The 23803-nt window shown below is 48.1% G+C and overlaps 1 protein-coding gene across 2 annotated transcripts in view; it reads right to left on the bottom strand.

Moving 5' to 3' along the window:
- Positions 1–23803, bottom strand: part of LMF1 (lipase maturation factor 1) — a 162880-nt gene that overhangs the window by 83928 nt on the left and 55149 nt on the right. For both annotated transcript variants that reach the window (XM_085237239.1, XM_085237238.1), the window contains one exon: positions 16818–16883. In XM_085237239.1, the coding sequence (XP_085093365.1) occupies positions 16818–16883 (66 nt within the window). The remainder of the gene's footprint in view (positions 1–16817; positions 16884–23803) is intronic.

The following is a 23803-nucleotide window of genomic DNA, read 5'->3' as shown; positions in this document are numbered from 1 at the left end:
GAGGCATGACACCTCTAATGACTTCACAATGGCTCTCCACGGGGACCTGCCTGGGGGTCCCGTTAAAAAAGCCCCCGACCTGCCGCTCCAGGTTGCATCCTCCCTGCCCAGGAATATCCCTTACAGAGCCACAGAGCAAATATCAGAGGGCAGACCATTTCTTGTTACTTTCTAAAGCAGGGCTTGCTGCTCAGTAGTCGCATTCAGGCAGTAGATGCCCGGCGTTACTGGACAGAAACCAGAGGAAAAAACAATGCTGTGTTGTTTTTTTTTTTTTAAAGCTGCAAAGGGAAAACGCTGTTGTTTATACACCACAATATGGACAGATTTACACACTAACAGCCACATTAAAATAATACAGGTCTGGCACAAACTCACAAAGAGCAACGCCATCCAGGGCTGCCTGCAAATGTGTCAATGGGGAACCAGGGACCTCCACACCAGAGCCAAACCCACCGAGTGCAACCACTGCAAAACTGTGATTTGGGGGAAGGGGACAAACCCAAACTGCTCCCCTGAAGCAGAAGGACTCTGTCCACAAAGGCAGTGTGATTAACCTCATGTCTGCATGGGATAATGCCACCATTCTTCCACCTACCTCAGCCCTCCTGCGAACAGCCCCGGGCTCTATCCTTCCATAGAACGGCACCATTTTAGTTTAAGAGAACAAAGGGCATTCTTTGAGTGAGCAGACTGGAAATCAGCCTTTAGTGCCAAGAGTCTTACCCCACAGTGGTAATTCCAAGGGTAATTCTGGGACAGGCACTTCATAAAGGCCATCCCTTGGGACCGGTTCCCGAGCACACGCAGGCAGTTTGGGATCTCAGCCGGCACCCAGGGATTGTGATCCCATCGGCTGTGCCCCAAAATTCGAGGATGGAGGAGAAGACTCTGCTGTCACTCCTTAGCTCAAGGTCCTGCAGGGACACTGCCCCTCTTGCATAGCAACACAAGCTCTACCAACACGATGAGATCTACCAACACGAGCTACTTTTGCAGTAGGCATGGACAGCCCACCAAGAACACAAGAGAAACATGCAGTTTTCAAAGAAACAGGAACAAAGGTACCTAACCATGAGCTCTTGGTTTAGCGCAACAAAACAAGCTCTTACTTCCTCCAAAATGATGGGTTTGGGATGCCCAGTGCTATGGGAAGCACTACAGGGCACTCCCAGTGACAACCTAAACCTTCAGCCCAGCACCTGGAGCATCCCAACCTCTGCATAAGGCCAGGGGATCCTATCCAGGCGTAGCCAACACTGCTTCCAGCACCTGAGGGTTCCCCCCTCTAAACCCTGCTCCCCTCCCACTCGTGCCAGATTTCCCTTCCTATCATATTGTGTTTCAATCACAATTAAACAGCCGTGAGCTGGGGATGCCTTCATGCACGAAGGTCCGCACTGCTCCTATCTTGCAACATCAGAGCTCTCACACATGGAAGTATTTATTACACCAGAGCCTTGCTGCAGAGCAGATCAGATCCTTACCTAATAACACACAACCAAGGGTGGCACTGGTAGCTCTGAGTGACTTTCTTTCAATACAGATAAGGCTTGGATCCTCACTGAATGTACAGATTCCTCTGCAGCCCTGACCCAATGGCTCGAACGACACAGCACGTTGGTTGGATCTGACACACTGACCAAACGAGCTTTGCATGAAATACTTTAAATGGGGAATCTTTCCTGTTTTGCAACTAAACATAAAGCACATTCTTGAGCAAACTTCACAAGTTTCCAACGTCCACTAAAGTTGGGCATATGTACAGTAGTACAGAAGCAACTTGATTTTAGTAAAATATAAGCTGTGCTTGGAACCAAAAATCCATCCTGCACAGCCAAGGAATGCTGGGCCTCAGAGAGACGGTTTGCTCCTCAGAAGATTAGAAAGTATTAAATTTCTGCTAACTCTGAAGCAATAAAATTAAGTTCAAACTCTGAGGGAATAAAAATGCCGATGCATAATTGTTTTGTAAAATTTGTGTTTCATTTACTTGAGATGGGCCATTTTATAGCTTATCAAAAACAGCTGGTGTCGTGGACACACATCCACGTCCCAATAACATGGATACAATTTATCCTGTGAAATCTGTAAACGAAACAAGACAAAGCTCTCAATATCTTGTATAATAAATTCTTTCAGCAGGGAAAGCTGAATCCCCAAGCAAGCTTTCAAACAACAGCCAACCAAACACCAGGCTCTCCCAGAAGCAGGCTGGGCTTGAGGCTACCGGTTGGCAAAGGAGAATCCTCTTGTAGAAATGGGGGCTTATAAGTGGCACATACATATGTTTAGGACAAGAGGTAATGGCTGCAAGTTGCACTAGGGGAGGGTCAGATTGGATATTAGGAATGATTCCTTCTCCTAAAGAACAGTCGGGCACAGCTGCCCAGGGAGTGGTGGGGTCATCATCCCTGGAAGCATTCAAGAACCATGGAGATGTGGCACTGAGGGACGTGGTCAGTGGGCATGGTGGGATGGGCTGAGTGATCTGAGAGGTCTTTTCCAACCTGAATGATTCTACGTGGCCAACTCCCTTGGAGACATCAGTGAAGGAAGGACCACAACATTGTCCCTAAGCACAAAGGCACTGAGTGCAATGCTCTGCTGGTACCCAAAGCCAGGAGGACACAGAAGGAGGCAGCTCTCATTGCTGGTATCAGGTGCGAAAATCTCCGCACCTTTAGCAATGTAATACATCTGCTTCAGTCACCTTTGAGACCAAAGGCAGTGGTTATGTTAACAGCAGGAGAAAAACTTCAAATCGTATCAGCCACGGTTCCAAGGAGAAATTCACTGCTGGTCGTTGCTGACTTTTTTGTGGCTTTCAATTCTATCCTCCAGTAATGCTGTCTGAGGAGAGATTATACAATTTTACAGCTGCTTTACCTCTAAATACAACTTCTGGAAGAAAAGAGTGGGGGAGTAACTTGGCCATTCATCCCAAAGGGACCCTAAACCCAGCTCTGGTGCACAGAAATGCAATACCCATAAAACCAGCATGTTGCGGAGCCTCCTTAACCAAACACAAAAACACCTATTAAGGGTCCATGGGGGTTCATTCTGACCGGTGTGAAAAGTCCTGAGGAGGGGTCAGGGCTTGCTACCGTGCAGGCTCTGTTTGCAGCAGGACCCCAGGGGCACACAGCGACCTGCAGCAGCTCCGGGAGGAGCAGACAAGCCTGCAGGAAGAGCACTGCCTGGATGGCTGCACAGGGACGGGTCTGATCAGCCCCAACAGGGCAGAGCTGTTTGGGGCCACCAACACAGCCCAGGGCCACCAGCGACCCATGCAACCCCGCTGTTCCTCTCAGCAATAGACCAGCCCCACTGAACCACAAAGGGCTGCAATAATGTCCCTGCAGAAACCAGTGCTGCAAGCACCTGGAGCTCTGACCACCTCCTTTCTTTCAGTGCCTCCACTTTCCCAGGAGTTGGCTGTGTCCGGTTTTACTGAACCACTCTCATTGTCCGTGAGCTCCTACAAGTAAATGTGTCCACAAAATGCTGCATCGCATCTTCACCACCTGCAGCATCCCCTCCTGCCTTACAGACGTGCCCGCTGGAACAGGCAGCCCTTTGTTCCTGCACCAGCAGAGCCTGTAACCTATCCCAACCCAAAGGGAGCCATTTCTTGGTGCACGGTGTAAACTGAACTCAAGTGCCAGAGAAGCAGTAAGGAATTCCTGAGTGTTCTTCCACAACCCCCAGCCACAACAACTCCTGTATAGGTAATATATAGGATTTCATAGAAGAGGAAACGTTAGAAATCTAGAAGTCAGTAACATCTTAACTAGCAAATTAAACTCATACCATAGTAAGTGCAGAAGTGACCTCGCTAAAACCCTTTATTATTGTCCCCAAAAGCACTCTCTGAAGGAGACAGGCTGAAAGGCTTCAAACTCAGCACTAACCCCTCTGAGGTTTGCTGGAGATGAATGGCATGAAATGAATCCGGGGCTCATCCTTATGGGACACATCAGGAGGCAGCAGCTGGAGAGCAGCCCCAAAAGCACCTGAGCTGCTCAGGTATTGGAAAAGTAAATAAAGCAACCACTCGCCTTCCACAGCCCTGGCAGCAGCTTCTCCTTCTACCTGCAAACAAGAAAACCCATCAACCACCATCAAAAGCATACTCTAGCTGGAGAAGCCTTGTATAACCAGGAAAGTGATGGGATTGCTCTTAGTCATACTACTGGGCTTACAGAAGCAATAAAACAGAACACAAATCTCCCAGGTGCAAGAAGCTGCAAGGACATGGTTATTAATTACAGCTGCCCTTTGTATCTCCCGAGGTGATGGGGATCAGTCCTGTGGCTGCAACGGAGCTGCCAAGGGAGGCACTGAGTGCTGTTGGTCCTGCTGGTGGGAAGGATGGAAACTGCAGGCAGACATGAGCAGAGGAATCCTCATAGTCTAACGTTTTGCAGACATTAAATGCTTCAATGTAAAAAAAAAAATAATAATTGTTTTGTGATGGCTTATTTCCAGTTTCATGAAAGAGTTCTGGCTGATGACAAATTCACAGATCATAGTAAAATGCACTGAGTTGACTAAGTAAAGGATTTCCCCTCTGAAACAACACGTGCAGGAAAATGAGGGGTTCAGCACTACCTCCAGCAGGATCCATCCCAGCCACAGCAAGCTGCCTTCCACCAAAGCCACTGCCCGACACTGAGGGCAGGAAGAGCACACACCTGGCAATAGAGCAGAGCGCGGGCTGCCTGCCTTTGCAGGGCTGCTCCAGACACTTTCATAGCATCCCCTGTGCCACCCCAACAGCCCCTGCAGGACCTCCACAAACAGCCCCAGTGCTGGGACCAGAATTGCTGGAAGAAGGTTTCCCCAATGGCAGCATCCAAACCACGGTCAGCACACGTGGCCAACAGTGCAGGAATTCACAGGGGCACCCATCCACCAACTTCAATCTCAGCAAGTTACAAAGGAGAGCTGCTCTCTCTTTAATAAAACCAAAGTTTAATTAGTAAAGTCAGGTTTGACCGGCTTTGAGAAAACTCCCCTTTGATAACTACACGCTACATTATCCTTTCACTCTTTTTGGCAGAGAAACGAGGTTACTGCAGTTTGCTTTGGCTCCCGCTCTCTCCTGTCAATCCCCTGGGCACTCAGATAGTTCAGGCTCTATGTTCAATAGGAGGAGAGGCTGTGATGTGTCCCCCAGCTGTGTACCAACAGAAGCAGTGAGCAGGGTGGAGGAGCAGAGGCTGAGCCAGCATCCCATGGGCACAGCCCTCAGGAAGTGGCCGTGCACCTCATGGAGCTCTGCCTGTGTTTGCTGAAAATATGCTTTATGGTGATTTGCACCAGCTTGATGTGTAGCAGCAATACAAAAAAAACCCCATAATAACTACTATAATTATAATAATTAATGAGGGACATAAGTGAAGGAACTTTCAGCCTGTTCTGGCTCACGCTTGGCTCCCATGCCTGTGCTGGTGCTCCCAGTCCTTTGGCTTAGAGCAGAGCAGGACAGGCATACAAGGTATCCGCTATATTTGATATCGAAAGGCTGCTAAAATCCCAATTAATTCTATGAATTAAAATATTTCACTTATTTGCCTAGAGGCCAAGGGTAACACATTCAAACAGATTTCCATTGCGGGCTGCTCACAAGCCATTAATTGCGACCGTTGCCTCAAGGACTTATCCATGGTAACTCACTTCCCAGAGAGCATAGGCCACCCCCTGCGTGGGATTCTATTTCTCCTCCTCAGATGGATAACAGAAATCCTCTCAAACAAGACGAAGGCTGTCGCAAGGCCCTCGGGCTACCAACAAACTGACATCTTTGCAGAGAGTGGTACCATTAGAATGGTGGGTATAGCAGCCAACCTGCATTTGGTAGCTCAGCACGTGCTCTTTAAGAGCATTACTTGCAGAAGGGGATTTGCTGAGCTCCAGCAGTTGCTTCTCCAAGGGAATGGGTGACACTCCTTGCCCCCAGCACTGAGCGTGGGGAGCAGTGAGCTTGTGTAACTTCAAATGGATCCAGCAAGACGGTTCGAAATTCAATATTGTCTCAGCTGAATTGGACAGGATTCAGCTCGATTCTGTCAAACGCCGTGATTAATGCCAGAGCTATAAAACCCCTTTTAGCCATTGAGACATTCGGGCTGAAAGGGAAGAGGAAGAATATGATCCTTGGAAAATACAGATAAGTCAGTTCATGAATACGTGTGAGATAAATGCCGTTCTTAATACAAACATTTCCACACTGCCTGCAGGAGCAACTACTCACTATCTGTGCCTTACCAAAGGAACTGCTCAGAGGTAAAAGCTTTTGCTGAGCACCTCGTGCAGTCAGACTGCTCACACTGAAGCATGATGTGACAGCACGGCTATGAGGAAGCTTCATTGCTTAGCCTCCAGTTGTATGGATCCCACCTGAACACTGCATGGCTGAGCCCCAAAGCCACAGAGCAGAGGAACTGGGGCAGCACTGCGACGGGAACAGTGGAATTCCATGGCTTCAACCAAATTAAAGCAGAGGAACGGTGGTTTCATTTGGTTTTAAATCAGTGGGGAAAAGATCAGTACTGCTTTTCTCTGTGTTCTATTACAGAATCTGCTATTATTGCCCAGAGAGGTGGCAGTGCTCCATCCCTGCACACCCACAGGGCTCTGAGCGCTGGTGGAGCTGTGAGTGTCCCTGCTCAGTGCAGGGAGTGGGACCAGACAGCCTTCAGAAGTCTCCCAACTCAAACCATCCTGTGCTTCTGTGATTATTTTGTTGCAGCACAAATGCATGGTAGAAAAGAGGATGGGGCTACTCTACATGTAAAAGAAAAGGGCAGCAACTTGAAATGCTTGAAAACATTGATCTTGTCACGATGTTAATAGAATGAGACACAAAGCAGTGTTTTCAGTGATCTGATGTGCTTTTAGGGTTGAAAGAGCTAATTCATATCAAGTTAGCCTCCCAGCTTTTATGTGTAATACATACCAAAAAGATAAGCAAATTATATTGCATTATATGTAATTACAGAAGCTCCTAATTACACGTCACAGTTTTAGGCAGCCCAGCACATGTCATGCTCTCCAGAACGGCAGTTCCCGAAGCAAACAGTAAATCAGCTTTTGCTTGCCACTGACTTGAAACTTTAACCTATAAATTAAATTAATAAGAGACAAAGGCTTCTTTTGTGCATTTGCAAGCCTGTAGGATTTTACAAATAATAGGACTGGAAAGTGATTTATACTCCAAGATTAAAGGTCAGTTTGGCACACACGACTCGGGAGCAGAACGCCGCGCATCGCTGTGAACTCGTTTTGTGCTCCCTGCAGCCAAGTGGGATTGCTGAGAGCAATGTGAGAGCTGCGAGTGGAAAGAAATGCAGTGGGCAATTGGGTAGGGGTCTGCCAGCTCTGCAGTATGGAGGGAATCGTGTGTAAGAACAGCATGAGCCACTCAGCCCTCTGCATTGCTGACATCCCCTGTGTGCTGTAGTTCCACACAAATTCAGTGGGGAAAGATGGAAAGCACACAGCGTTAGATGGAAACAGCATCAATTCAAAGCGAAGAGAAGATATGCAAATAGTTCAAGCCATTCTTTTTGCTGGTATAAGTTCAATTTGTGACATTCTGTCACCAGCTGCTCCTGGCCCAGTTGCTTATGTGGAAATAAGACTTCAAGTGGAATTTAAAACTTTTGATGTTTGCAATAATTAATATAGTATTAACCTGAGAACTAGAAGAGTTTCTTAGGATTATTCTCACAAGAAAATCCTAGTAAGAGGCCAAAAGCAGAGAAAGGACTAACATGGGCATCAGTGGGAACACACAGCTTCTTTGGCAGAACTTCTGTGCCTGGTATTTTACAGGACACAAACTCCGTATTTCACTTAATACCTTAGGAGAGATTTCCTAGAGTTATAGAATGGCCTGGGTTGAAAAGGACCACAAAGATCATCCAGTTTCAACCCCCTGCTATGCGCAGGGTCGCCAACCAGCAGACCAGGCTGCCCAAAGCCACATCCAGCCTGGCCTTGAATGTCTCCAGGGACGGGGCATCCACAGCCTCCTTGACCAACCTGTTCCAGCGTCACCACCCTGTGTGAAAAACTTCCTCATTCCTTAAACGATGTAACACATCCAATGGTCATAGAAAGAGATGAAACCGTACCACGTGCTCATAATCCCACAAAAACACAATCTGACCTCCAAAGAAGAAAGCACCAGTTTGTAGACAAACACCCTGTTTGGTTAAACTCTATCGGCAATCAAAAGCATGGACTTATTTTGATTTCCCTGGAAGGTAGATGGCAGCGATGTGGGCTGGTTTTTTTAGACGATTTAGTTTCACACTGGAGCACTGCACACACCATTCTGTACTTGATATCATATGAAAACACATGTGTTCAAATTTTTGGTTTCACTTGGATTCTGGCCCTTAGAAAGCGAACATCAAAGAGAAGAGCTCTGAATTTTGGCCGACACCAACAGTTTGCATCACCCCGGGGGTCTCGGCAGTAGGAGAATCAGAGTGGTGGTTGGCCCCATCTGAACATAGGAAGGTGGGGGTGGATGTGAAGCACAACTCCAGAGCAGGAGATGAGGATACACAGCATGTCATGTCCACACGTGCCATAGAGGATGGTAAAAAATCAAAATAATTATTGCCATAGCTTTCATCTATTTGAGGATGCGGAGATCGGGACACGTGTGCTGAGCAGTTCCATGCTGACATTGGGGTTGGCACTGTTTGGAAGAGGCCAAGGAAGTAATCCTCATTTGTAAAGCAAAAGAGAACAGGCACACTACTGGGAAAGGCTGGAAAGCTCCCAAACTGTCTCCTGTCTTGTTTCTGCCTTCCAGATAGCACTAAAATTTGTCATCTTTCTTCTCTTTGCAGATTTCTTAAAACACACCATTAACTCACTGATAAATCCACAATGTAAGCAATTATCTGAGCATTCTGTTACCTGCAGAGCTGATAAACCTCGTGGGCCCCAAATGTTGCATGAGCAGCAACCTGCCCCAGCAGGCAGCAGGAAGCAGTGGCTCCAGCACTCTTGAGGGAGAAGTTGGCCAATGGAATGAATGTTATGCATAGGGAGATCTGGTCAGGTATGTGCAAAGGCCTTTATGGATTCATCTGATCAGGATGGAGAAAGACCAAATAGATGGAGAGGGGAAGGAAGAAAGGGAAAGGAAAAAGAAAAAAAAAAAAAAAAAAAGAAGAAAATATTGAAGGCAAGCAACGAGGGTCATGGGTGGTCTGTAAATGAGACTGAAACAGTGGGAATGTGTAATGAAGAGATGAAATCCAATAGTTGTACAGGAAGCTTTCACCAGGCTTAAAACAAATCCTTAAGAAAAACAGAAAAGAATCCAGGAAGAGGAATTGTATTACTGCTGAAAACAGTATTGGCATATCCCCAATGCATTCACAGTGCGTGACTGACAGCTCCGCACGAGTCCCAGCGGGGCAGGGGCTGATGTCTTCCTATGCCTCAAAACCCTCCAGCGGCTCCCAACAGAAATGCCCAGGAGGCATTTCCACTAAACTTTCACTCCTTTCTCCAATTTTGCTTTAATGCTACTGGAAATTGGCTGAAAGCTGTGGCAGCAGTGGGTGACCGCAGTGACAGGTGCCACTGAACTGCTTTGCTCACACCAAACCAGGAACCCCAGAACGTGGTTGTTTTAGTGCAGTTACTGTTAGTGAAGAAACATGCACAGAAAAAATAACGTTTTAAAACTGAACAGAAAAGATAAGGAAAATGTGCTGTGCTGCCCTCAGGAGCGGGGCTCTGCCTCGGGTCACTGCTGCGCGCTCAAATCCAGCCCTAACATTTCTGCCATTAGAATCACAGAACAGTTGGAGCTGGAAGGGAGCTCTGAATGCTGTCTGGTCCCACTCCCTGCACTAAGCAGGGACACCCACAGCTCCATCAGTGCTCAGAGTCCCGTCCAGCCTGACCGTGGGTATCTGCAGGGATGGAGCACCACCACCTCTCTGCGCACCCTGTGCCATTCCTCACCATCCTTAGCAGCTTTTTCCGTACGTCCAATTTAAATCTCTCTTCTTTCAATTCAAAACCATTTCCCCTTGTCCTATTAGATTCCTCTCAGAGCTCCTCTGAAGGCTTCTCTCTCAGCACCTGTTTATGTCCCATTTCCATCAGCACTGTGTGGTTTCCTGAGCGCAGGCTGAGAGCGCATGGCTGCAGCTCTGCCTTTTGTTTTGACAGCTCACTGAGCAGACACTCATCTGCACCTCTCCTAAACTCACTGTGGGGATCCTGGTCCCGATGGAGAGAAGAGCTGAGCTGACGCTGGCTTTCAGGGGGTCGAGAATCCACTCACCATTCGTCTTTTATGTTGGCTGCTGGGGATAACACAAGGCAGAGTGCTGGTGTGGTGCGAGGCTCTGGAAGGCACTCCATGCCTGGAATAAAGCACAGCCAGCAGATTTCCCCTACCAGCAGGGACAGCACTTTTGCTCTGCATTAACTCCCACGCCATTAATTACGTTGGCTCTTCTGCAGCATCCTCAGACTGCAACAGACCTGTACGCCTTTTCACTTTTCAAAATACAACACAACTGGGAATACACGTCACTATTTATCAATACATCCTCTCAATTTGCAGCTCTATGAGGAAGGCTTCACTTCTGTAAGCCCACCATTGCTTTGCAGTGTCCCTGAGCTCCGCTGCACTTCCAGAAGTGATCACCTGCAGCACCGTCCAGAGCCAGTGCTAAAGCTGGGCCCCCTCCCAAAGAGCTCACCTCTACTTTGCAGCCCCTGCACCTCCCACCAGCACCTCTGAGCAGTGCAAAGCAAGCCAAACCCACCCTCCCCAGTGCTTCCACCCTGATGTTTGCCCCAATGTTCCACCCTAAAAGCCATCAACCCCTCTCTTTTTAAGCAACCTCTATGTTTAACTGTTATCAGAACAACAGAGCTCAGCCCTAAGTTGGGAAGAACAAATATTTCCAGCAAACTACATTCAAACACAGCTTACAGAGAGAACACCTGGGATTCATCTGAAAACCTGTCTCAGAGAGAGACCTTCCCGCAGAGCCTGATACAAAATCCAGATACACTGTAATAAGCTTTTGATGTCGTGTTGACATTCATCTGCCAATACTATTGCTTCATGCACTTACCTTATGATGGATCTTGTTACTTAATTGATCGCAGGCAAGGTCAAGAATTAGCCCTTCTTCCACTGACATCATGCAAATCACCAAAACCCAGAAGAAAGCACCTAATCCTCAGCTTCAGACCCACGCTAAGTGACCCTTCAATACGTGTGAAGAGGCACAACTGGTTTTTCAATTATGCCTCAGAAAAGGTCATTTTTCAAAACTTATGACCAAATGGAACATAAAAAAAAAAAAAAAAGCCGCACAGAAGCGTGCTTTTCCTTCTGGTATTGGCTGCCTCAGTGCAGAGAACAGTTTGTTTTTGCAACTGGAGATGAACACAACCTGCACCGTAATCCTCCCCGGGCAGAGCCGCGCGTCTCTCTCTCTGCTGAAGACTCAACAGTGGCTTTGGCTTCTACAGGACAACTGCTTTTGCTCCTTAAATCACAGAAACCCATCTGCTGGAGCACAGGTTTTACCATTTCAAGCAGTGTTGGGCTGTGTGCAGCCCCAGGACCCACCGGCTCCACGGCTCTTCTCCAGTCCTCCCCTTGTGAAGCCTCTGTGTTTGGGCCAATTCTGCAGCAGCTTCTGCAATAAGGTCCATTTTGGATGAGAAAAAGATTAAAACGAACAAAAAAAAGCACTAAAACTTCTGGGTGGAGTGCACAGGCTGAGGGCCTGTGGAAAAGCAGTGCCCACGCAGCCATGCAGAGCCGCTGGCAGCACTGTGCGTGTCAGTGCTTTCCTGTCAGCACGAGGATTTCATAAGGCAAAATTCTCATTTCTGAAAGATGAAGAAATCACAACTGGCAGCAGAGAGGTCACACAGTGCCCAGACTGCTCAGCTCCGGCCTCCAATGTACACATAGCCAGGATCTCCCACCTGCATTTGCACCAGTGCTGAACGCCGAGATAACTCCTGTTTACACCTCACACCCTCGTGCTGCCTTCTGCTTTAAAACCCAGACTCACACATAATCACTAAACATCCTGAGCTGGAAGGAACCCGTAAGGATCACTGAGTCCAACTCCTGTCCAAATAGCTGCACCTATTTTGTTCCGTGTCAATGCAGCTGATAGCCTGGGCTTTTCTGATTACAGACCCATTTAATTTCAAGTTGGTAATCTGACAATAAATTTCAGCTCAAAGCAAGTATTCATAAATCCAAACTAAAATTGATTTCAAAAAGACTTTGTATTCTTAAGGCACAGAGCGTACAGCATTTACTTGCAGTCCTCCAGGCTGTGAAGTGAGGATATGCTGTCAGGGGCATCACTGGATCTGTACTCCGCATGACATTTCTACTGAGTAAACTGGGAAATAGTTCATATCATTGAACCCACGATTCTATGAGCTTACATCTCTACCAGCCTATGATTCTAAGACAAACTATTTTCTTGTTGATAGTAATTTGTTGACAGCTTTCCTCTTTGTTTTACAATAGCTGGGAAAAAAAGCTAGATTAAAGTGTAACGAGGTCCAATACACCAATGAAGAGAAGGGAGCACAGAAATCAGGAGGCGTTTAAAGAGCAGCTCCAGCCTCCTTGCTTCTCAGCCTTATCAGCACAGCTATCAGTCAGCAGCCCTGTAATTAGGCACAAAAGACACCGTGCTCCAGAGAGCTTCTCTAGGAACTGGACAGCTGCTGGGAGCTGCAGCCCTGACTGACAGCCTCCATTTAAGAAAAACAGTTCCAGAATAATTAGCAATAATTTGTACAAATCAGAAGAAGTGACCTTTGTGTGCACGGCATCCTACACAAAGAACAAAGCTCTACTGCAGCAGCACTGACAGAGTCAGGAGAACTCAAGTGCACCTTTGGTTGGGATTGAGCAGCCCAGCACAGTCCTTGGGAGAGTTCTGCATGGAGGTACCCTGAGCACCCCCAGAGTGGGAAGGATATCCTCGATCTCACTCCCAGTGCTGGCAAAGACTTTCCTGATTTAGGGGTGTTTTACTTATTTTATTTTTTATTCATCCATCTCACCTTGAAGACCCTTCTAATCCATACCATCCTATGATCTCTGTCTCAGTGGAAGGTTTGCTTGCTTGCATGATGCTGAGAAACTCTTTGATAAAAGGTGCTTCCTTCAAAACTCCACTTAAAACAAATTCTTTGCATTAAAAAGAAATAAAATACAAGTTGCTCCAGCTGGGCACAGAGAGGTTCTCTGCCCGGTGTGTACCAGGGCTGGTACCTGCTCAGAGAAAGTGACCCTGGGACACATGTAAGCACCCCATGGGGTTATGGCACAGAGCAGAAAGGAGGAGGTGATGAAGGCAGCCGCCCAGCGGGGCTCCCTGCTCCCTGTGCAGCTGCTCCAGCAGCTGTTCTCACCAGTTGGTGGCGGGGTTTTATGAGGTATCTGTCTGTAATTAAAAAGCAACAATACTTTGGCAGCCACCATAAAACGCATCACAGGTTGCATCCTGCAGCATGTAGCTCCATGCTGGGTACGAGGAGATGCGATGGATGCAACCACGTAGGACTTCACCATTTCTAAAGCCCAAAGATTTTCTCCTTAGCCACTCTGCCAAGACCACCACCAGCATCCCAAACCACGGCTCCATTTGGTTGCAAGTCAGAAATACTCATCTCCTGCCTTTGCCACTCAAACCTCCCTGTGAAAAGACATGTGGCTGCAAGGTGCTCAGTGCTGTGAGCGTGCCGGGGAGCTGCAGGTCTGGGAGGAGGTCCTAAATGCAGGGCTGGCACTGAGGGTTTTCTCCATTTGGAGTATGTTAAGGCATTGTGCTTGCGCCAGCAAGAGCAGCACATCCAGAATGAGGGCGGGGAGGGCCAGAGAAAGCCCGATGGAGCTGTGAGAGCAGGTCGGTGCTCTCCTTCCTGGTACCTACCCAGGCTGGAAGCTGCTCCAGCCCATGCCCAGGCAATACCCTGCAAGCTGCAGAAGCACCTGCGGCAGCCCGAAGCCTCCTGTAGCTGCAGGCTGCTGCTGGGCTCTTTGCTGAGGGCTCCTCTGCGCTGGGATCTGTGCCATATGCTTCTGTGGAAGCAGAAATCGAGCTGCATTCTGCAAACCGCTGCACATGCATTTGTAAACCATCGTGTATATAGCAGAGAAACGCTTAATGATGACAAACAGACCTACAAACCAGAGGCAGCTTCCCTCAGTGTCAACAGCAGCATGAGCAAGTCCCACTGTGCAAAAGCCTCCTGCAACCAGGACTTCTTACAGGATAAACAGCCCTCTAACTGCAGCCAGCAGTGGAACGGCTGCAAAGCCAAGGAATGAGAAATAGAATCCAATGAACATCAGAGCCCAGACCCCCCCCAGCACCTCCCAGCCCTGCACACATCTGCAGGTAGCAAGGCAGCACCACCTGAACTTCTCTCCATCAGTGTCTGTCTCCATGCTGCAGCACACGGACTCCTCAGGGATCCAAGGAGTGTTGCATTAGTAAGAAAATACCTTTCCTATGTAAACCATGCGCTCTGCCATTTCCCTCTCCAAACTCCACAGCGTCACAGATCGTAAGCCCTCAACACAGAGAGGCTTCATTTGGGGAACAGATCTCCATAAAGGTTTGGACTAAGGCCCCGCACATCAGAAAGGAAAAAGGGATGAAAATTACGCTCCGTTTAATTACCCGAGCCGTAACAATTTTTTACTATTTTACACACGACTCCTGACACAAGTGGAAATGTTATTTTCCACAAGCATGGCTGCTGGTCCCACTGCAAATAAATAGTGCGGGGCGCGCTCAGCACGCGGGAGATGGAGGCCATGTGTTCTCATTAATTCTCTTGGCAGAGGAGCACATGTAGGTTTTGGACTGCAATTCCGAGCTGGAACACGAGAGCTGGGGTGGCCAACATACATCACAGACTCCTTTTGGCCCAGCTCCACTACGGCTGATCCAATACCCAGTTTTATCATCCTAATGACGAGCAGATTTGCAGCTATCTCCTCCTCTTGCAGAGGTATCTTCAGCCTCACCCTCCACTTCCTCTCATTGACTGGTTGGATTTTGGGGACCTGCACTGTAACATACCCGGGAACAGCTTTCTCCCTGCCATACATCCACCCTTGTCCTTCTCATCTGGATTCATGTGGCTGCACTTAAGGAGATGGGCAAAGGTCAGGCTATAGCAAGCCAACAGCTACAGGGAAACTCTACCAGGATCAGGGACAGATTATGCGGACTTCTGAGGACTTCAGTGAGCCCCAAGTTGTTGGGACTTCCTCCTCCACCTCATACCAAGCCCAAAGTATTTCCACCCTGCACTGTGAGAACAGGGCACACAGAGGACTCGGCTCAACAGGTGAATGTATAGCACTGGTAGAAGAATGCTGGCCTCTTTCAATTTCCCTTTATTACAGCTTCTTCGGTGTGGATTAAAATAATTGATATTGATAATGTGATCTGCCCCCTGTTCACAATTATTTCAGTGGGGATCCTGCCTTGTGGGTAGGATGGGAATGGTCTTCATTAGCCTTCTAGGTTACAGAACTGATTCTGGTTTTCATTTGAAGTCTTGGGGATTACACAGGCTGGCTGCTGCAGGATGGGGTACTGGTACTTGGTAAAAATGATAGAATTTTTCCTGTTTTGGAAAGAGGAATCCTGATCCTGTAACAGGATTGGTAACTCGGTCCCCAGCACTCGCATGCAATTCTTCTCACACAACTGTGGAAAGGGAGATGCTGTACGAGCGTCCTCACGGCTGCTGCTCAGTGCCTCCCCTGTAAAAAGCCATCCATAGGCAACACCTTGCAACACGTTCTGCAGGTCAGGGAAGTCAGAATCCATCAGATTTAATTGGAAAGGGAAAATGGTTTCCAGACGTGATGATGGTCCACTGAGGACATCGCCCCAAAAGTCCCTCCCTGGGGACAAACACAGCACAGAACCCACACCAGAGATCAGGGCTGACCACTGCAGCTCTGTGCACACAGATGCGGAGTGCTCCCTGCTCCTCATATGGGCACAGAGCACAGATCCCCAGCACTGTGACTCGATGGCTCCAATGCTAACCTGCAGAAGGCACTGTCCCTCACAGTACCGCTTACTTTGTAGGGAGCCAGGACTTCCTCAGGAGAGAGTCCCTGTACACAGCAATTTCTTTCCTTTTGATCTCTGTTTATACAAAATGCAAGTGCAAAACTATAGGTAAAAGCAGAGAGGAAGCTGAGCTCCCTCTCCCTAAAATCAAAGAACAGAGCCAGAATACAAACCGCAGTTTATAATCAGAATGTAACGCAATCACTGGAACAGATGTCAGAAAGACAAAGCTGCATAATTCTGAATTGCCAACGACCAGTGCTCAGCATCTTGGATAGCACTGAGATGCTCTATTTCTGTCTGCATATGTCTGAGTTTTGGAATAAAGTAAAACGTTGGCAGAAAGCACACAGCACAATGCTACGGGAAAGTCATTTCTGTTCTTCCTTTTCCCTGCTTTTACAAAGGCAGTTCTCTGTGGAGTTCACATTTATCCCTGAGATTCCACGGCAGTGGGGGAGGACAGAAATTGCTCTCTGAGGACTGTTGTTGGGAAAAGCAGCATCACTGAGCTGGCACATGAATGCTGACAGCATGGCTATAGGCTGAAGGCAACAATAAAAGAAGACCAACATGGAGAACTGCCTGGTAGTAATGAAAAGGCTAAGAAAAATCCACGAAAACAAAGCAGGCAAGAAAAAACACTGTAAAGTGCAGATTGCTCACCTCATAGTGATAATTCATGCAAGTTAAGTCTCTCCAGCAGTGATCCCCTCGAATTTTAATCAATCCCTGGAAAAACACACAGGAAGAAAAAAAAAAAAAAAAACAGCATTAGGAATATTTTATTCGATCTTACATGCCAAATTATTATCTCTAGATGTCAGCATCTCTGGTTACAGCACAGGGACAGCACTACCAGTACCAGTTGGAAGTGCAGGGCTGGAAGAGGCATCACCCTGGAAATTCATGGCACATCTGTACCCGGAGCCCAGATGTTGTCCCTCAGAGGACAACACAGGAGAGGGCTCTGAGCAAATGCTCCTCCTGCTGCCACATGGCTTCTGATGGTACCTGCAGAGGAGGAGGGCTGCTTGGCTCACAGCTTGCCAGGGAAATGGAAAGCTTTCAATTCCAAACTCACCCCCCGAGGAGCGGACCCTGCAAAGCAGGAGGTGCTCAGGACCTCGCTGATGGATGACAGCAGGTTGGACAGTGTGGCTGGAGGAGCACCCCAAGAGCTGGCCTCAGCCCTAAGAGCCCGTGGTGGAGCGAGGAGCCCATTCCCAAACATTTCTGTTACCCATCTCCAGGCACTTGCCTGTTCCAATGTGGAACCTTTAGGATAAGGAAGAACTGTGGCCAGGAAAGGTCTGAGAACTGGGCTCTGACACTGCTCTGAAACAGAGTGAAAAGTCACCTGCAAACCTACATATGGCTGTTTTTGTGACTTTAAAATCCAGACCCAATTCTCTCCCTCTTTAAAGTACTCCTGTAGGAGAGGGACGCTGGCACAGGACCACGCAGCTTCAGCAGCCACCCGAGCCCTGAGCTGGATGCAGAGATGCAATCAAAGTAATTAGAGAAACAAAAGAGGAGAAGGGGAAGGAAGCTGACAGATCTAAACACAGATGAATGTGCTAATGACAGGTCTGCTCTACCTCGGGTTAGAGGTTGGCAATGAAATTAGCAGGTAGCAGAGGCTGTGCGCACTGATATTTCAAGGCAACAGGAGGGTGACATTTCCAAACCAGTGGGTCCATTCCAGGGCTGGCAGCAATATTGGGATTAAATTTCTCTGCCTCGGTGATGAGGACTAAAAAGGAATCAGTCGGCCACGGCAGGAAGGACACCTGGGCAGGGATGAGCAGGAAGCCCTGCAATAAGCCTGCAATCAGCCCGTGCCAGCCCCGAGCTATGCGGGCTTTGATGTACAGCTAAAGGTCTCTGATTAGGATCACAATATCCCAAATTGAGGAAAGCTTCACTAGTCAAAAGACTGAACCAGCTCTATCATCTGCATACAATCAGGGGCTATTTGCCTACCTCTGACATTGCCCCTAATTGTAATGTTCCTGCCTTCTTTAGCAGAAAAATCTGCTGAGTTTCTGCAAGGACCCAATGCTACCCTTGTTCCTTTTTCTTTTTTATTCCTTTTCCTGACAGCTCAGAGGAGGAGAAGGTCACAGTGCTGCGGTACACCCTGGCTGAGCAGATTCATCCAAATTCCATAAAACTCTTCCCTGAGCAGTTTAGCACAGCTCAGCAAAATCCCGAAGTTCAGGGAGCTAAGTACCCCCAGCAACTGCCCAGAGCTCTTCAATAAATATCCACAAGTACCCGCAAATCCTCAAGTGAGACAGTGAGAAATCTTCCCCAGCTTCTGTAGGCTCTGCCATGAGCAGATCACTTAATGTTTTGCATTCTGTCCCAAACACGTGCCATCAGATGATGTAAATTAGTTGGACCTCAAACTTAACCCAGTACTGACTTTCTGAACCAAACAAGATGCACAGGAATAGCTACAAGATTATTAGACACAAACTAACAGGAAATCTGCACCTCTCCTGGTCTGAGCCTCACAGCAGATGATGCTTCGACGCATGTCGCTGTGAATGAAGTGACCTCACTGCTTTCAGCAGGGCTACTCACAGCCTGAAGTTGTATCTGGTGCTTGGATTGAGCAGATTTTGTCCATCTGCTGCTGCACTTTTTTTTCTTTCCTCCATTTCTCCCCTTTTCCAAAAATGAAATATTTTTCACATTAATGTTAATTGCCGAGGACAGTAAACAGGATCCATCATGGACTCCACAACTTCTATCTTGTCATTTTTAATCAGGAACGGGCCTGGGGAACCCAGCAGATGCCTCAGCTACAGGCAGCATGTCTCATAGAGCAGGACAGCAGTCCCAAGGCCAACTGCATGCAGAGCAGCCCTGCAAGACCCAGAAATTGCAAGCTAGATAGCATCATCCCTAAGAGCCCTCACAACAGGGAGGTGGTGGGGTCACCATCTCTGGAAGTGTTTGAGAACCATGGAGATGTGGCACTGAGAGCCATGGCTGGTGGGCACAGTGGGATGGGTTGGTCTTATTTGAGAAGTCTTTTCCAACCTTAAAGACTCTGTGAGTCTATGAAACCAACAGTGACAAGAAAAACACCTCCTGAGAGGTAACTGCTGCCAATGCTACAGAGCAAAGCAACGCGTTTGCAACCAGGGAAAAGGAGCAGAGGATACAACAACAAGTGATGCAGCAATGGGACAGCCCCTCCAGCACCACCACCAAATAGCCCAGCAGAGCTGGTCCAAAAGGCACAGCTGAAAGCATGGTGTGCCATACTAGAGGGGAGCTGCAGGATGGGAGAGCAGGCTGGGGGCTGCCCTGGTAGCGAGGGCTGCATTTCCCCTGTTCCTGCTCCAGGGCAGGACAGGCTCCTGGCAGCAGCAGCTGCTCCAGCCCCCCCGACCTGCTGTGCTCACTCAGCCCCTGGGATTGTTTCTAGAGTTACAGGATGCAGTGATAGCATCGGGCAGGATGCGCTGCAGCCGACAGCGCTGTCAGGGCAGAAAGGACGCAAAGAAAGGCTCTGTGCAGGGACTAAAAGACAGCTATCTCTGTGACCTTCCCCCTGCCTTGTACAAGTTCTTACCACGCTCTATTATTCTGCTTAGATAATTAAAGCAAGGATACAATAGAAAAAGGCTGTAATAAAACTCGAAATCTCTCCTGCAATGAGTCACGAAGGAATTAATCACGTTTTGTTTACTACGAAGCTATCAAACAGGAAAATCACTTCAAGCTCTCAATATCAAACTGCTTTCAGCACAGAACGCTCCCGCTTCCACGATAATGGGGCACTTCAGGTCCTTCTCACACCGCTGCTGATCCCAGATCCCACTCTGGGTTCTCCAGTGGCTGAAGGAACCACTGAGCAGAGTGCATCACTGGGTACAGATGCCCGAGCTCAGACATCCCCCACCTCAGGTGGAACCCGGTGGTTCACACCCTGCCCCAATGACGTGGCTTCTGCTGATCTTTTTTTTTTTTTGACGTTTGTTCACGTTCTTCTGAAGATACAACCAACCTAAGAAATGCCATCTGACATCCCTATAACCAACCCGAGGTTCAGCCTCACATCACACAGAGATGGGACGCGTGCAGAAAGGCTGCACAGCCCGAGACCTCACTGCAGGGCAGATGGAGTGATGTGAAATAAAGGAAACGGGTCCTTGAAAGTAGAAAGCATAATGGGGTTTGTCTTCTAATTTAAATACCAATGAAGCAGGTAGATAAAAACACACAGGAGCTGGTGAGTGGGTGCACTGGGTCAAGGAAAGCTCATGTTTTGCATCCACTGTGCTGGAGAGGATGCTGGCACTGACAGCACTTCAGTCTATGGGGCAGACAGAACACGGACACAAAAAGAACCTCAGGATGGAACCATCTGTTGGCCACAGCCTCTTTCAAAACGCACTAACAGCTCAAACTGCCTAATTCCCTCTTTGCAAAAGCTGCCAGGATAAGCACACAACACCAAGTGAGGCAGTGTCTGCAGGGGTTGGGGGTTACTTATTTATGTAATGCAGCAAGAATAAATAAGTGACCCTGGGGCACACAGGCAGCACAGAACCACTGCACACCCATCAGCCCACGAGGCTGCTGCGCCTGCCTGCGTCCTGCAACACAGTGGGGCACAGCAAGCAGCAGGGACTGCACACAGCCCAACCACTGCCACACTGATAACTGCCTCAGCCTCAGACAGCAGCACCCAGAGAAGCGTCAGGAGAAAAGTGGAATAAAAGGATGCCTGAGGTCTCCATGAGCTCAGGCAGTGGAGGAGGAGGGAGAAGGAGATGGGGATCCTGACATCTGCCAGCATCTCCCAGCCGCTGGATTGCTTTCAGCCTGCTAACAATTTTCCCAAGCCATTGTCAAGATTTCTCTGTATGTATGAACCGGCCTAAACTCCACAGCTGCAGCAGATTACGTTGCCATAATACAGATCAAAGTATAGGGGAAAAAGTCCTGTCCCTCACTCATAGACAGGCAGGGGCTTGTGCATCTCTGATGTACCTGAATTGTCCTGTGTTAGGGCAGGGACCAGGAGGAAAAGGAGCCTGAGGGCACGGGACAGCATTAGGGTGCATCAGCACTGGGAGAACCCCCTATCATATGGACCCAGACTGAAAGCATCACACACGGAGCGGCTGGGGCAGACACTAAGCCCAGTCGGGACCCCATTGCAGACCTCATCCCTTCAGCTGCCACTTGTAAGCAAAAGAAAAGGAAAAAGGGAAGTGGCACTTCCTCAGCTCAGTGCAGCCCAAAGCATTCAGCTTTTAAGCCTGTGATTGAGATTGAGCCCCACAGATCAGTCAGATTTGGGTGGGGGCTGAATTAGGAACAAGCCCTGTGTCTCAATGCATTAAGGCCACGTTGGAGGCAATACCAGTGAGAAAGAACAGGACTTTTACAAAGGGCTTCTCCAACACTTTGAGGCCATTTTTTGAGAGCAAGATCTGTCCAACACCCTCAAAGTACAAGAAATTTATTTAGACAGCTCAGTAGCCTCAAACCCTTCTTGGCTGTATCTATCCCATTAACCTAAGAGCAATCTCAGACCTTGTTTTTTGTTTGTTTCTTAAATAAAAAAGAGGAAGAACTCTTATGACATACCAGCTCCACCAAAGCCAAATTCAGCATCATCTCCTCTTCTCTCCTCCCAACTTTAATTTTCCCTCATGGTGTTCCAGCATCCTCACATACCACATACTTTTTGACACAGCACAAGCATTGACCCATTAGCTCTGCACTAATTACTTGTGGCTGGAGCCGTCCATGCTCACAGGCAGGCACTAAGCAGAGTATTTCCTAGCACAGCCTCTGTTAACCCCTGATAAGTCAGTGCTGTGTGTGGGCCGAATTATTCTGAAATAAATAGAGAAGATTTTCCTTTCAAGCTGATACACGTAGAAGTTCCCACATTTTGCTATCAGAGCTTTATCTAAAAACTTGAATTTCTGCACCTATTTTGACATGGGATGGGAGCCTAGTGGGGAAGAAGTAATGATTTCCAAAACGTTTTTGAGTTTTCCCATCGGATAAATAAAGAAGGGGTACGTTGTGCTGGAGGGCAGGGACACAGCGTTCGAAGCTGACTTGCTTTCCCCAGTGCTGGAGGTGAATATATGCTCACAAACAGCCCCAGCACAGGAGGACACCCGCAGAAACACTGCTCTGTTTGCACACCGGGGGTGGGTGCAGGCACTTTCAAAGCCCTCTGTATCAGAAGAGAAAGGTATTCAGTGATACAAATTAAATAGAAGCCAAAGGGAAGGAAACAGGTGGTGAACTGAACCAGCAATTGCCCTTTTGCCCCTGTGGCCTTGCTTTGAATCCAGCTCTAACCAGAATTATTAAATTCATACCAATGGGACAGGGCTGCACAGCCCCTCTGAGCAGCAACAAGGCCCAGGAAGGGGGAGCTGAGATCCCATCACTGATTTACTGCACAGCCACAGCACCTGCCCCTACCACAGCCCCGGGTGTGCAATTCAGGTGCATCACATCTTGAAGGAAAACTACATTTAAGACTTTTTATTATTACTACTTATATTAATAGTATCACATGAAATGCTTTTTTTTTATTATTATTATTATTTTTTTTTTTTTTTATGGTTTTAATCACCAGAACCACCCTGCTGTTCTGTCCTGTCCCTGCACACACCCACAGTCAGGCTGGACGGGGCTCTGAGCACTTATGGAGCTGTGGGTGTCCCTTGCTCAGTGCAGGGAGTGGGACCAGATGGCCTTCAGAAGTCCCTTACAACTCACACCACTCTTTGATTCTATAATAAAAATAATAATACTCTTGCCCAACAAATTCTCAGCAGAACCCACGCTGAATAAATCCATGCTCGTGCCTGCCTGATGCAGGACTTGGACTGCCCAGCATGGCATCTACCTGGGTCAGTTATGAAAGTCAGTAAGCCTCCTATAAACTGTAGCCTCGTTATTTATGACCAATACACTCTATTTCAGACCCAATACATTCTATAGATCCCATCTGTTTGGATGGTTGAACACATCTGCTAAGTTTGCCAACTGGCAGCCAGGGCACTTTGGGGGTGGAAATCCAAATCAGCCCTTTGCTCCCAACGCATCAATTCCAGTCTCACTTGACTGAACACTTCACACACCTCTTCTTGTTCCCCATCACTGGGGGAATACACAGTAAAAGGGATTTCTGAGGAAATTAAGCCATAGAGAGGAAGTTTACCAACAGCTTTCCCACCCATTACAAGCAAGGCTGCTGCCCACCTCACAGCAGGCTCTGCTGGTCAAATTGGACAGCTTTCAGAAGGAGCAGAACACGACACAGGCAGAGGAGCGATCCCATTGCCCTTCTCATCCCCCACTTTCAGACACAACCGACACAAACTCCACATTACCAACATGGGATGTGCACACAACCGTGCGGTGCATCCCTCAGCAGCATGTGGCTCCCTGCTCCCTCCTGCATTCACTCCTACAATCCTCCTCCTAACGAGCTGATCCTCTCCTAATTAAACTCAGCAGGCAATGGGTGCTTTGCACAGCTCCGTGCTGCATGGCTGCCTTTGAGCACTGGGCTCTTCGGCAGTGCCAGGTCAGATGCCAGCAACGACAGGCAGCCCCTTCCATCCCATAACCCACCCCACAGACAGCTC

This window comes from Meleagris gallopavo, chromosome 16 (genome assembly GCF_905368555.1).
Source record: "Meleagris gallopavo chromosome 16, MGAL_WU_HG_1.1, whole genome shotgun sequence".
Classification (NCBI taxonomy): domain Eukaryota; kingdom Metazoa; phylum Chordata; class Aves; order Galliformes; family Phasianidae; genus Meleagris; species Meleagris gallopavo.
The sequence above is the reverse complement of the archived record's forward strand: the minus strand, read 5'-3'. Positions and strand labels throughout refer to the sequence as shown.